At 59.8% G+C, this 14,867-nt stretch overlaps 1 protein-coding gene across 8 annotated transcripts in view; it reads left to right on the top strand.

Annotated features, from left to right (window-relative positions):
• SH3TC1 (SH3 domain and tetratricopeptide repeats 1) overlaps positions 1-14,867 on the top strand; it is a 49,403-nt gene that overhangs the window by 29,205 nt on the left and 5,331 nt on the right. For all 8 annotated transcript variants that reach the window (XM_031438188.2, XM_031438178.2, XM_031438164.2 and 5 more), the window contains 8 exons: positions 121-197; positions 1,006-1,201; positions 4,128-4,261; positions 6,139-6,180; positions 7,617-9,272; positions 11,737-11,917; positions 13,020-13,170; positions 14,362-14,484. In XM_031438188.2, the coding sequence (XP_031294048.2) occupies positions 121-197; positions 1,006-1,201; positions 4,128-4,261; positions 6,139-6,180; positions 7,617-9,272; positions 11,737-11,917; positions 13,020-13,170; positions 14,362-14,484 (2,560 nt within the window). The remainder of the gene's footprint in view (positions 1-120; positions 198-1,005; positions 1,202-4,127; positions 4,262-6,138; positions 6,181-7,616; positions 9,273-11,736; positions 11,918-13,019; positions 13,171-14,361; positions 14,485-14,867) is intronic.

Consider the following 14,867-nt stretch of genomic DNA (forward strand, 5'->3'; position numbering starts at 1 on the left):
CGTAAGTGCAGTGGGGCAGGTGGTGAATTCTGCTCGGGTCCCTGGGGGCTGCTGACTTGTCCAGACTACATGCAGGTTCAGTCTGCCCCAGATCTGAACTCCTCTCTCACCTCACTCCAGGTGGGCTCTTAGGGTCCCCTGGGACCCCATCAGCGACTCCATGGGTGGACCTGTGACACCGGACAGCCAGCAGATGGGTAAATGTTTCCATTGGCTCTCCTCCCCTGGGGAAGAGGCGGGTAAGGAGGGGTGGGCACCAGCATTCTGAAAGCTTTCGTGCTCACCCTGAATCCTCCCCGAGGTAGCCAGAAGAGGTAGGTAGAATCCTCTCTGATTTGAGAAGCAAAAACGGAGGATCAGAGAGGTCCATGGCTAGCCCAAACTCACACAGCACACAGCGAGGCCAGGACTCTGGCCACTGTGCCTCTAGAGTGTGACTCCACACACTGTTCGACAAGCACTTCCTCAGATTTTGCTGCCTTCCGGGCGCTATGTCAGACACCTTGGAGGACCCTGGGGTAGGGGTAGAGGGGTGCCGGCTAGGCCCCCAGCTGAATTCACCACAGGGCTATTAAAGGAGCATGGGGCAGGGGTCTTCTTTTGCGGAAGACGGCTCCTGGCCCAGTGCGTGTTGCTGTGCCCCAGGCTGGCCGGTGTCTGTGTGGCCTCGTGTACCTGTTAAATGGACGTCAGGCCCACAGGAGGACACTTACAGCTGTATTTGCTCTGGGTGGGCCCTGGCTTTGGATGCTGATGGCCCTGGGCCAAGTTCATCAGCGTCTCCAGGCCTCCAGTCCTCATCCTCAGTGTGAGGATAAAGTGTCCCCTTCAAGGGGGTGGGACGTACAGCCCCTCATGTGCGGTGGCCCTGCAACCCCAGCCAGGTGCCAGATGAGTTCCTCATCAGGACAGTGTGTTCCCCAGCCAGGGGCACCAACTGGCTGGCCAAGGGCCACTCTGCCCGCCCAGCCCCCCAGCACTGACCATGTGGCCTCCTTCCTGCAGCTGTGGGCCTGGCCTCGGCAGTGGCAGACTACCAGGGCTCGGGGCCCGAAGAGATGACTTTCCAAAGTGGCGACCACATAGAGATCCTGGGCGCCCAAGTGCCCGGCCTGCCCTGGTGCATGGGCCGGCACGTGGCCTCTGGCCAGGTCGGGTTTGTGCGGACGAGTCTCATCCATGTGCAGGGCCCAGTGTCTGAGTGAGTGGCCAAGGCCCCACCCCTTTCTGAGTCCACCCTTTGCCCCTGTGGGACCCCTGCCCTGAACACCTGCTTCCTAGGTGACAGACCTGGGCGGCGTCCTGGACGGCACCCCTGCCCTTCCCCCTCCCCTCCTCGTCGTCCCTCCCACCTCTGTCCCCAGGACTAGGCCTAGCCCAAGCCCAGGGCCGTCCCGCTGCCCCCAGCTTCCTGTGTGGACCCCTCCCACCCTCCTCCCAGCGCTGCTAGGGCCTGGCCCCTGAAACACATAGCTGTCCACGTGCATGAGTGCCCCAGGGCTGCGGGGAGAGCACCACAAACAGAGGGCTTGAAACAACAGACTGGAGGCAGACGTCCCAGCCAAGGTGTGAGCAGGGCTGCCTCCCTGAGAGCCTCCGGGGGAGGGTCCTGCCGCCTCTTCCAGCTCCGGTGGCTCTAGGCGTCCCTGTGGCTGCATCGTCCCAACCTCCGCCTCCGTCTTCACGTGGCCTCTTCGCTGTGTCTGTGCCCTCTCCTCCACCTCTCCTGTCACTGGATTAAGGGCCCACCAGAGAACCCAGAATCATCTCCTGATGTCAGGACCCTTTACTTGATTGCATCTAAAAAATCCTACTTTCAAACATTCAACCCCGTACACCAGGCCACTCCCCTTCATCAAACCTTCAAAGATCTGGGCCTGGCCTTCAGGGGCCCCTGCCCAGGCCCTGGTAATGCTCAATTTCATAGGCTCCCACTCCCCGTCACCTCACCCTGAGTCTAGCTCTGGGGGTCAGCTCGCCCCTTCTAGGATGATGCTGGTTTGACATGTGCGTCCCCCTATGTGAGATGCCCCCTCCGTCCCAACCGTACCGTTGTCCAGGAACTCTCATTGGTCCCGTCTCATCGCCAGTAGCTCATCCCTGGGGGCACGCTTCCTGGCTGTCTGGTCACCTCCGTGCCCCCACCACCTGACCCTGAACAGCAACGGGGGGTCTGGGGAGAGTGGTCAGCAAGCACGACTATGTTCTTGACCTTTTCTTGTTCAGCCTTTAGCCCAGGAGTCAGTGTGTAGAGAAGTCCCTTTGCAGGGCCAGCACCCAGCCGGGCCTCACCACCCACAAACATGGGGCGCACGTCCTCAGGGCCCCTCCAGCCCTGATAGCCCAACGCTGCAGACAGACCAACAGCCCCCAGACCAACTCTCAGAGGCCGCTTTAGCATCGCGACATGTCCCACCAGTCACTTTGTTCCCTGACTTGAGTGTCTGTCTGCTCTGCCACCTCTTTGCCCCTGTTCATGAGAAGCAGTTTGAAGCTGGGCTGGGCTCGGATGCCCTACCTGTGGTTCCCAAAGTGTGCGCTCCCCCGGGGATCCATCCCGAACTTCCTCAGTGGGGATGTGCCCCCTACGCGCCCTGGTTGGCGGTCCACAGGGATTCCCAGCACAAGGAAGGCACCCAGAGTCTGAGTTTTCTTTCTCCTGCTGAAATGTGTTTCCCGCCCTATTGGACCTCCAGACTCCTTTTTGCACACAGCCCCATCGCCTGGTATTCTGTGCAGCCCTCTGGGGGCCCCTGGGCTAGATGCCTTCCAGCATCTCTGAGGAGCCCACAACTTCTCCACAGACAGGGGTCCTTGAGAATTAAACATGCCCTGAGCTTGTCAAGGGTCTGAGCTGCTATTGCTGTGGGGAGGAGCCAGCCTGCTGCCCTCCCTTCTCCCAGAATGGCAATGGGGCCTGGTCCCATTGGTCCTGTTTACAGCTGGAGAAGCCCTACAACTCCTTTCCTTCACTCTACAGACATTTACTGAGTGTCTTTCCTATTCCAGATCTGGACTTACATCCTTTGTTTTGTGGTTATTCTTCATTTCTTTTAACTTTATTTTGACATAATTTCAGACTTAGACAAAAGTTGCAAGGAGAGCATAAAATTCCTGCATATCCTTCACCCAGATTGCCCAGATGTTAATGTTATGACATTTACTTTCTCGTCTTTTTTTTTTTTCCTTCAATTTTTTTGCCTAAATTCTTTGGGAGTTATTTGCAAGCATGATGTCCCTTTACTCCTAAAGAATGCACTGTGTGTTTTCTAAAACCAGGACATGGCTTACATAGCCACACACACCTGTCAGAATCAGGAAGTTAACATTATTACAATACTGTCATCTGCAGGCCCTATTCAGATTTTGCCGCTTTTCCCAGTAATTCTACAGCTAAAAAAAATTCTAGACTATGTGTTACCAGTTCTCCATCTCTTCAGTCTTGTCTCCTCAATCTGAAACAGTCCCTCGGTGTCTCTGTCCTTTAGGACACTGACATTTGTAAGGAATAGAAGCCTGCTGTTTTGTCGAATATCCCACAATCTGCCCTGAGGTTTTCTTGAACTTCTCAAAATAGCTTCCTCTAAGTACATCCAAAGTACATTTGAAAGTTTTGCATTTTGCTGGTGACTTAGTCCTATAAGCAGAAATTGCTCCCCCCTTCCTCCCTCTGTTCCTTCCTGTTTTTCCCCGCCCTGACTTCTCAGAGCACACAAGTGCCCTGTGTCCATGCTGGGCACTGGGGAAAGCACTGGCAGAAGTCGTGTGAGGCGCTGTGGGCGCTTTCAGTGTGGAGGGATCAGGTCTGCCTGTAACTGTCAGGGCCAGCCTTGCAGGGGAAAGGGCATTTGAGGTGGGGTTTTGAAGGCTGTCCAGGAGCTTACCTCCCCAGGATGCTGTGACCTGCTGCATCTATCACAGCCTTCCCTGCTCCTGGGTGTCTGCCTCCAGCAAGACAAAGCACCCTTGGGAACAGGATCTATTTTGTTTTTATCCTGGTGTTTCTACCGCTAGGCACAGGGCAGGTGTGCAGGGACTGTCTGTCAAGTTAGGGAGTAGAAAAGGGTCTTAGTGTGAAATGTTTATTTTGGAAATGAGCAATCTAACATGCACTTAATTTTTTCCAGTTTGGAAAGTGTGATTTTTCTCAATGAAGAAGAAAGGTCTTTCTTCAGCAGCGAAGGATGCTTTTCTGAAAAGGATGCCAGGCAGCTGCTGCTGAGGACTTCTGGCGCTGACACCTGCGCTGCGTACAGCTTGGGTAGGTGTAGGGGGCTCCGGCGGGGGGTGTTGCTCCTCCCACCCCCTCCCGCTGGCTGCAGGGACATCTCAGGACCAGCAGCCGGTTACACCCTACAGCTGAGGGTTTAGGACAGTTCTCTTGGGGCAGATTCCTGGAAAGACATGGAGGGTGCAGAGCTAAGCCTCTTTCCCATAAGGCTGAGCTAACTGGTACCCCATCCACCCTGTGCCATCGACCGTGGGCTCCGGGAGTTTGGACCGTCCACTCAGCAGGGTGTTGGATGGTTCTGGCCTCATGCACTGTTCACAGCAGCACCCCTCGGCCCCCACCCCGCTTCCCTTTGGGAATGCTCTGTTCCCTCCGCTATTCCATGGTCATGAACACCAGCCCCGGCACTTAAAGGGGATTCTACAAGTGCTGTCGCTGCCTTTGGGGCAGGTAGGGCCACACCAGGCCGGGCAGGCCAGACACAGAGGGAGGAGCGGGGCCAGGGCCAGGGAGGCGCAGGAGAGTGGCCCCAAGCCCCCCATCCGCCCGAGGCCTCTCTCACTCCGGGCACTGGGGCGGCGGCGAGCGTGCCGGCAGGTTCTGTTCCGGCCAGCACTGCTCCGGCCCTCTGCCCACTCCGTGTAAGGGGGACCTCCCTCCCCACCACCGGATCAGGACTCCGGGCTCTCGAGGCGGTGGCCTGGCCTGGGTTGCCTGGCCTCTGGTGGGCCGGGGCTACACCTCAGGGTGGCCATCTCCTGAACACAACGCTGTTCTGTTGACCTCAAGGCCCTCAGTTTAGGAAAGGATTTCTCTGAGGGCTGCAGTGCAAATCATAGGTGAAGTAAGTGTGCCAACAGCCACAATGAAAGGAAATGTGGCAGCGGGGACAGTGCTGGAGCGACTTGCCAGTCCCCCCTACAGGGATGTGGCTGTACAGCTCATTCCTTTCTCCTGCCAGACGGAGGTGCGTGCACGTGTGTGCACACCCACACAGACACAGATATGCACACACATGTACGTGCACACACACCACACGCTCACAGACACATGCGCAAACACACTCACACGAATGCAGAGAGACACACACACACGAGTGTACACACACAGGGGCACACATGAAAACATACACCCACATCCACCTACACATCCACGCACGCGCGTGCACGTGCGTACACGTACACACACACACACGCGTCCACACACATCCTTTCTGCCGCTGGCTGACACGCATTCCCACCAATGTGAGATTTACTTTCTAGATCCCTCCAGTCGGCTCCTCCTCCTCAACAGGCAAACTTACATTTGACCGTAGCCGGTCAGGTTCAAGCCTGCCTGGCTTACGCCTTCCTTTTCTTCAGGAAGCCGCTTGGGGACCTTGCTCGGGGTGTTGTGGGGTCCTCTGGGCAGGACTATGTGGTCGACAGCACATGGCGCTTCACGTGTCTTTTTACAGCTCTTCTTCCCTCGCTGGGTTTCTCTGGCAACCCCGTGGGCTGTCAGTGTCAGCCCGCTTTAAGAGGGTGGGAACTGAGGCGTGGGGACGGGCAGGCAGTCGGACGTGGAGGGGCTCAACCCCAGAGGGGCCGCCCTGCCCCTGGGAGAGCCCACGGAACCCGGAGCAGCCCTCGGGGGGCGTGTGGCTCCTGTTCCCAGAGGGCAGCGGTGGAAGGCGGCAGCCTCTTGAGGGCGGATGGAGTCCTGCGGGGGTGGGGGCGAGGGGGGAGGAGATGGGGCAGGAGCACATTCTGGAAGACGAGGCTTCTCGGCCGGCCCCCCTTGCTGCCGCCCCAGCCTGCTTCCCCTCAGGGGCGCTGGTGTCGGGGTGTCAGTATCCTGGCCCTCACTGACGTCCCTGGTCCAGGGGGGCTGGCCCCAGGGTGACGCTCCCTTCTCTCCCTTTTCAGACATGTTAGAAGAGGCTGAGCCTCAGCAGCAGAAAATACATGGTAGGTTCTTCCCACACGGCCCGGGGTCCCTCTGGTCACGGGGGTGGTCTCGGGGTGACAGGGGGCAGAGATGGCAGAGCTAGGCTTGAGTGGGCACTGGCTGCAGACCTCCATCCTCCTGGGGGGAGGGCTGGTGGGCAGGGAGTCCAGCCCGGGAGTGGAGGTTGGATGAGGTGGAGGTGAACCATCCCTCCACTGCTGCAGTGGGTCCCCAGCAAACATGCCAGCCCCCGGCCCTGTCCCCAGCAAAGGTGGGGCACTCCCTCCATTGCCCGAGCTCATGCCCGGCTCAGGGTTCCTTTCATGCAACTTAGAGCAGCTGAAATTTGCCCCATGAGCTGCTTGGATGGGTGCAGGGGTGTAGGGGGCGCTGATTTGGAGACTGATGTTGGGGAAGTCCCGCGAGGGTCTGCTCCTTCCCCTGGGGGGCTGGTTCAGGGAGACCCCCTCTCTCTCCCTCCACACCTCCATCTCCCCCACAACAGAGGGGCTGCATTGGGAGGCCTGGGGACACAAGTGCCCGGGGACCCTTTGAGCTTCCCGGGGAATGGAAACTGTCCAAGCACAAACACAGATGGGTCACTGTGGGACGCGGGCGGGCGAGGAGGCTTGGAAGCCAGTCCCCCGGGGCCCTCCCTCCAAGAAGCTGCAGACTTGCCTTCAGGGGAGGCTCTCCCGCCTGCCCAGGTCCCTGGCAGCAAAGGCTCTTCCAGCTGTGGGAGGCAGGGTGACCAGGACAGCACTGGGAGCACACGTCGGGAGCCCACTGGCCTCCGCCGGGAGCAGGCGCTTCTTAGCGAATCCAGCACTTGGTCAAGTCCGACGCTTACTGCTCAACCACATTTAATGTTTTAAATTCCTAGCTTTTACAGAAGAATAAAGAGACAGTCTTGAGCATAATTTTTTAAAAGTGAACTTGAGACAGAACTTTCTAGGTCCTGGTTCCTTCCTTCCTTCCAAATTCCCCTTCAAATCCCGTGTTTTTCCAGCAGGAAGTGTAGCTTGTTTGCTCCTCAAGGCTGGATGTGCCTTGGGGCCCTGAGTCCATCCAAAGCCAACAGTCCCTCAGCAGGCAGCGTGGGCAGCTCCATGGCCCCAGGCCCTCCAGCACTCTCTTTTTTTAACCCTTTAGGAACCGTAGGCCTCAGATTCCCAAATCAGCCAAGAGGAAGGGGGTGCCCAGGGGTCTGGGAGCTGTGTCCAGTGTTTCCTGTTGGAACAGCCCCTGGGGCTAGAGCCAGGCAGATGGACACAGCCACCACTGTCCTCCGCCGTGGTTGGTTTATTGGTTCTGTGGGAGATTCAGGGCAGCCCTGGGGGCACGTAGTATCTGTAAATCCCAATGACAGGGACATGGCGGCTGGGGGAGGAACGCCCTTGCCCAACCTGGACCCAGAACAGACTCTAACCCATCTGGGGGTTTCGGTAATTTGCAGAAATGCCTCCGCCTGGCTTGAGCCTGGAGCCACGTGAGACCCTGCAGAAGGTGAAGAATGTTCTCGAACAGTGCAAGTCCTGCCAGGGCCACCCCGAGGCGCCAGCGTCCCCGGACTTCCACAGGGTGTCCAGTGGTACGAGCCCGCCGGACACAGAGCAGCCCTTCCACCTGGACGGCGGGGCCGACGGGGCCGACCCGGAGGCGCTGGGCTCGCTGCTGCTGCTCTTGGACGCGCCCGGGTCCGAGGCCGTCTTCCGCAGCCTGTACAGCCTCTCCCTGCCGGCGCTCAGCAGCCTGCTCTGCGGTTCCACCGACGAGGAGGAGCTGGCCCGGCGCCTGGCCCGGGCCCGGGGGGCGGCCAAGAAGGCCGGCCTGCCCATGGCCCTCGCCAGGCTCTGCTTCGTCCTGGGGCGGCTGTGCGTGCGGAGGCTGAAGCTGTCCCAGGCCCGGGTGTACTTCGAGGAGGCCGTGGGGGCGCTGGGGGGCCGCTTCGGCGACCTCTTCCTGGCAGTGGCCGTGTACACCAACCTGGCCTCCGTCCACCTGCGGCAGAAGAACCCGGAGAAGGGTGCACAGGTGCTGCCGAAGGCCTTGGCCCTGCTTCTGGGGACGCCCGGCCACGTCTGCAGCACCGAGGCTGAGTCGGGGCTCCTGAGGCTCGCCCTGCGGAGGGCCGTCGGCGGCCGGAGCCCCCAGGCCGAGGCCCGGGCCTGCTTCCTGCTGGCCAAGCACCACGCCCGCCTCAAGCAGCTGGAGGAGGCCCTGCCTTTCCTGGAGAGGCTGCTGCTTTTGCACAGGGCCTCGGGGTCCCCGGGCGCCGCGTGGCCCATGGACTGCTACCTGCTCCTGGCCGACATCTACAGTCGCAAGTGCCTGCCGCACCTGGCGCAGAGCTGCGTCAAGGTGGCCTCGCGGCGCACGCGGGGCTCACCAGGCAGCGCCCTCCGGAGCGTGGCCCTGGTCCTGCAGAACTGCCCCTGGCTCCACCGCCTCCCCTCCCAGATCGCCCATTACCTCAGGCAGGCGCTGGCCTCCCCGGACACCCGGCCGGCGCTGCGTGGCCTGCTCTGCGCCAGCCTGGCCCAGCTGCACAGCCAGCACGGACAGCATGGAAGGGCCATCGCCTTCATGACTCAGGCCGCGGAAGCCGACGCCCATACTGGCGGCCACTGGGTCGTGGACCACCTGGTGGCTGTGGCCTGGTTGCATGTGCTTCACGGGCAAAGCCTGGTGGCCCTGGACATCCTGGAGTCCGTCCTGGACGCGGCGGTGGCCACCCTGGACCAGGAGGGCGTGATCGCCAACATGGCAGGCATTGCCCTGAAGAGGACGCGCAGGACCCGGCAGGCGGCCGAGGGCTACTACCGCGCCCTGCAGGTGGCCAGGCGCCTGGGCCGGCTGCGGAACCAGGCGGTGGTCCTGGCCAACTTTGGGGCCCTCTGCCTGCAGGCCGGCGCCGACGGGCTGGCCCAGCACTACCTCCGGGAGGCTGTGAAGTTCTTCTCGCGGCTGCCCAGCGGGGAGTGCGGCCGGGACTTCACCCAGGTTCTCCTGCAGCTGGGGCTCCTCTGCACCCGCAGGGCGCTCACCCACCAGGGCAAGTGCTACTACGAGTGGGCCTTTCTGGTCGCCGTGGAGACAGACCACCTGGAGAGTAAGTGTCCGGGCACTCTGGCTCCCTGGAAAGAAAACATGCTGTGCAGAGCACACCTGGGGTTTGCGATTCAGAGGCGAGCGGTTGTTTTTCACCAAGAATGCTGAGTAGTGGAAACCAGCAGATGCTGGCAAGTGCTTTGAGGGTGTCCCATGCTGGGCCAGATATCAGCAGGGCAGCCAGCTTGTCCAAGTTTGCCTGGGACTGCCCTGCTTTGTGCGCTGAGAGCCCGGAGAGTGGGCATCCCAGCAGTGTAGGGCGAAAGGGGCTTGCCCCCGGCCAGGCAGGTGCGGCCGGTCAGAGGAGCTGCGTGAGTCTTGGTCGCTGGATGCTCTAGTTGGTGCTCTCTCCTTGGCATCGCCCAATAGCCCTGCACACCAGATACCTCCCCCTGCACAGGGGGTGCAGGGAAGTTTCTTCGTCCAGCAGCAGCTTGTGTGAGTATGCCAGGCTCTGTGCATGGCTCCACCTGCTAACAAGACCCACGTGAGCCTCGCAAGGGGCTGGTGGCCAAACGTTGGAAACAGGTGCCTGGGATCACAAGAGCCACAAAAGCAGATACTCAGCTGGATGGTGGGTGGCTCCAGTCTGTTTAGTCTGGGACCTAAGAGACAAGGAGAGTTTAGGCAAGCACGGGATGGGGGGCTGGCAGAAGGAGCAGCCTGTACAAAGGCCCTGAGGACTGTGAGCTGGGCCACGCAGGGAGGTGCATAATTTGGAATGGTTGGGGCAGGCGGTGGGCAGTGAGAACCTCAGGCTGGGGGCTAGGCAGGGGTGTAGGAACCCAGGATGTTCCTACCTGAGAGCACTGGGGAGCCACTGAGGGATGTAGGACACTCACTGGGCTGGAAGGGGACCCTCTGGACCTCCAGGAGGAACCAAGTTCTGGGCCCTCCAACCAGCTCTGTGGCCTTGGACAGGTCCTGGCGGTGCTCACCAATGGCACGTAGTCCCTGGAGGACCTCTCAGAAACTCCCCGTGAGCCCCTCTCCCACCAGGGAACTAGAGGATTCAGACTTGGGAAAGCCAAGCTGGGGGGCCCAGGGGGGCGTGTTTTTCCCCTCCTCCATATGAACAGTGAGGAGACTAAGGGCTGGGGCGACGCCCTGGGGTCACCCGGTGCTGGCCCTGGCTCGTTTCTCCGTCCATGTCGGCAGTTTGTGTCCTTCTAGGGTTCGTCCCTTCCATCCAGGTGTCTGATTTGTCGGTGCACAGTTGTTCATAGAATCCCCTTTGTTTCTGTGAGATCAGTGCTAGTGGCCCCTCTTTCACTCCTGATTCTAGCCATTTCCACCTTCTTCCTTTTTCTCCTGGTCAGTCTGCTAACAGTTTGTCAACGTTGTCAACCTTTTCAAGAACCATCATTTGGTTTCACTGATTTTCTCTGTTGTTTTTCTGTTCTCTAGTTTATTCATCATTTCCACTTGAACTTTTATTTTTCCTTCCTTTGGCCAGCTTGGGTCTAGTTAACTTTCCTTTTTCCAGTTTCTTAAGGGAGAAGTTTAGGGTTTTGATTTGATATCTTAATTCTTTTTTTAACGAAGGTGTTTACAGCAACAAAGCCCCTCTAAGCACTGCTCTCTCCGCATCCCCTAGGCTGTGCTAAAATGCTCACTCATTCCCAAATATCTCCTCGTTGCTGGTGTGATTTCTTCTTTGACCCACTGGTTATTAAGAAACATGCTGTTCATTTCTACAAACTTACGAATTCCCCGAACTTCCTTCTGTTACTGCTGTCTGAATTCGTACCACCGTAGCTGGAGAAGGTGCTTTGTATGATTTCAATCTTATTATGTGTAAGGAGAGTTGTTCTGTGGTCCAGCCGCTGGTCTGTCCTGGAGGATGTTCCACGGGCGTGTGGGGCTTTGTGTTTTGCTCTTGTTGGGGGCATGTCCTGGAGTCTCTTAGATCTGGCTGGTTCAAGGCGCTCAAGTCTCTAACCTTGTTCCTCTCTGGGTCATTTTTAATAAAGGAAGCTCCCAGTCATCCCAGCCCTCTGGTTTTAGGAGATGCTAGTGAGACGCTGGTTTTGGAGCCTGGCGTCATGAAGGAGCATTGGCTTTGGAATGCCGGAGCCGGATTTGAATTTTGTCTCCACGGCATGCCGTGTGCTCTAGACTTGGTACTCAGCTTTGAACTCTGCCGGTCTGTCTGCAACATGGGGTCATCAGCTCTGAGTGAGGGCAGCCCCTGTTTGGCTGGGAGGAGCTTTGTGATGCAGAAACAGCGTCCTAATGCGTTGGGAGAGCCCGGCCTAGGGGTTATAAAAGTGGTCACTGCTGTCTCTCACGCACCCAGGACGTGCCCTGCCTGGCCCCAACAAGGAATGCTCGCCAGCTGTGTGACCTTGAGTGGGACACTCAGCCTGTCCCCGTGTGCAATGGCCCCAGCTCCCAGAGGCCTCTGACCCAGCAGACGTTGCTGTGATGTGTGACTGTGGCCTCTTCCTCTGTCTCCCGCCCAGGCCAGCTGCGTGCCGTCCAGAGGCTCTGTCACTTTTACAGCGCCGTCATGCCCAGCGAGGCCCGGTGCGTCGTCTACCACGAGTTCCAGCTCTCGCTGGCCCGCAAGGTGGCTGACAAAGTGCTGGAGGGGCACCTGCTGGAGACCATCGGCCAGCTCTACCTGTCCCTGGGCACCGAGCGGTGAGGGCCAGCCCTCGGGGGCGGGGCAGGGTGGGGCTGGGGGGAGGCTGGACCACCGTCCCAGGACAGCCCCTCCTCAGGGGCCACTTCACTCCTTAGTGTCAGACGGGCTCTGGGCCAGCAGGCCTTGTCTTGTCCCCCAGGGAGGCAGAGTGTGTGTTTCTGGGCCATTCTTCCTGCCATGGTGGCTTCTGTAAGCTGACCCGCTGGCCCAGCTGTGGGCGGGGTAGTCTGGTCCTCATCTGTCCCCTTAAAGGACAGCAGCCACAAGTGCCTGGAGGATTCTCGTCCACAGGAGGACTGCGGCTGTCCCACCTGCTTCCCGGGGCAGAGTTTCAGGGCTGCCTGTCCTGTGTGAAGCCCACCCAGAACATCCTGACTGGGGCTGGCTACAAATGGTGGGGCCACACTGCCTGCAGGGAGGGCCAGCAGAGTCTCTGATGACACCCCGTCCTGTGTGGGGGCTCCCTGGGAGCAGGGAAGGAGCCAGGTTTCCCAGGACTTGGGAGACGGCCTCCAGCATCATCCTCGGACCTCGGATTCATGGCAGGACCAATGGGCCAGTGCCCTAGATCGATGCTTCTCAAAGTGGGGGCCCCAGATCATCAGTGCCCACACCATCTGGCACTAGGTGGAAATGCACCCTCCCAGGCCTCACTCCAGACCTCCGGAGCTGACAACTCCGGAACAGGGCCCTGCAATCTGTGTTTGATTGGCTTCCCCTCTTCCCCTCTGCCGAGGGGTGGCTCTGATGCTCACTCACTCAGCATGAAAACCACCGGCCTGGACAACCTCTAAATTTCTGCCCAGGGGCCACAATCCCTGCTGCGTCTGGAGGCGATGTGGGCCCATGTTTGGGAAGGCAAGACAGAGATGGTGGTGGGCCCTGGGGCTGCCTGTTTCCCTCCCAAGGGTCTCCATCTTTGCTATGAGCCTGCTGTGTCCATCCTGGCTCTCCCATTGGCCTGGGAAGGGCAGGCTCTGTTCCTGCTCCCGACATCCTAGGTCCATCATCACCAGACAGGCCCTGGGGAGAGCCGGGCCCACCCGCTGTGGTGGCTAGCCCGGGAGCACCGTTCTGACGGCCCACGCCTAATTCCAGGGCCTACAAATCCGCGCTGGACTACACCAAGCGCAGTCTGGGGATTTTCATCGACCTGCAGAAGAAGGACAAGGAAGCACATGCCTGGCTGCAGGCAGGGAAGATCTACTACATCCTGCAGCAGAACGAGCTGGTGGACCTGTACATCCAGGTGCGCGGGTGCGGGGCGTGCACCGCACACTCACTCACCCCTCAGTCACGGCCGCGCACCTGCTGCATGCCAGGTGCCCGAGCCATCGCCCCACCCCTGGACGCACACCACGCAGCATCTTCCATACTGATCTGAGCTCTGGGGGCAGAGGCGGGGGCCCCCACGGTGCCCACTAGCGTGTTGGTATACAGCAAGTGCTCGATAAATGTGCCAAGGCTGGCCTACCAGCTGACACACAGAATTTGCTTCAGTTACACCCAGCGTTTCTCCCTAAAAAATGCATTTCTCAGAAAAGCTCTGTTTTTAGACGCTTTCTCGAATGTGACATGATTGGCAGCAAATTGAGAGGCCCAAGACCCCTGTGGGTTTATTCCTTTTTGAGCACCTGCTGTGTAAGCCCCTGGGCCAGGGGCTGAGGCTCCAGATCAGGAGCTTATGGCCGAGACAGGGGCAGATTCCTCAATGAACAATGCCACCTGGGGCCAGGGCTGCAGGGCGTAAAGCAGCCAGGAGGGTGAGCTCGGTCAGCCTAGGTGGTCACGGAGGCTGTTAGAGCTGCAGGGCACGGGGGGGCGCAGTGCCCACCCGGGGAGGGGGCGTTTCCACACCGGGACTCACAGGCACAAAGTCCCAGAGGTGCACGGAGTGTGGCAAGTCCTGGGGCTGGGCATGGCTGGACTGCGGGCCGGGGCGGTCACTCACTGACACATCCTGTGCAGCCCTGGGCGCAGCAGAGGGGCGACAGCCTCTGTCCTCTGGTGGGAGAGACAAGGGGACATGCGGTCAGGTGTTACCAAGGGCCCGGGAGGGAAAGTGGGGGGACCCACGGCCCCTGGATGAGGAGCACCCCGTGAAACTGGTCAGAGAGTGCCGTTGTCCGGGCATGGCCACAGGGTTCAGAGGCCGGCTCTGCGCTCCGTCCCAGGCGGCCGCCAGTCCACACCTGCTGGTTCCTGGGGCCTTAGCTGGACAGGCCTCCTCATGCGACACGGGGCTTAGATTACCATCCTGACCCCAGTGGGTGACAAGGGCCCCGAGTGCATAGGGACTGAGGTGTGCGAGAGAAAAGAGCCCTCATGGCTCTTTGGTGCAATCAGGGCACATGGGGCCATTTGAGGGGTCCCAGAGGGCCCGGCCACCTCACCCTGCTGGGGCACTGTGGGTTCCAGAAGGGTCCCTGCATCCTTACAGGTGGCACAGAACGCAGCGCTGTGCACGGGGGACCCCCACCTGGGGCTGCAGCTCTTTGAGGCGGCTGGAGACATCTTCTTCAACGGGACCTGGGAGCGGGAGAAAGCTGTGACCTTCTATCGGGTGAGCGGCCACCGTGCGTCCAGGAGGGTGGGCCTCAGGTGGGCGTCCCTCAGTGGGCCCAGGCACAGACAGGTGTGGCAGGCAGAGGCCCCCCACCTGGAGGCAGGACCCCCCACGCATGTGTTTAGTTTCCCAGCAGTTTGGCGGGGGATGACCTTGACCCCCACGCCCTACCTGGGAGGAAGAGAGCAAGGAGGGATGGGGGAGTGCCAGAGGCAACTCTTGGCTCATAGCCTGCATCCCGTGAGCCAATCACCCATGGATGTGAGGCCTGTCCCTTCATCTTACAGATGAGGAAACAGGCTCAGAGAGGCACAGGGGCGTGTCCAAGGACACAGCACATGGGGACTGGACCACGGCCCAGGTCTGCGTGTGCCTCCCAG

This window comes from Camelus dromedarius, chromosome 1 (assembly GCF_036321535.1).
Source record: "Camelus dromedarius isolate mCamDro1 chromosome 1, mCamDro1.pat, whole genome shotgun sequence".
Taxonomy (NCBI): Eukaryota; Metazoa; Chordata; class Mammalia; order Artiodactyla; family Camelidae; genus Camelus; species Camelus dromedarius.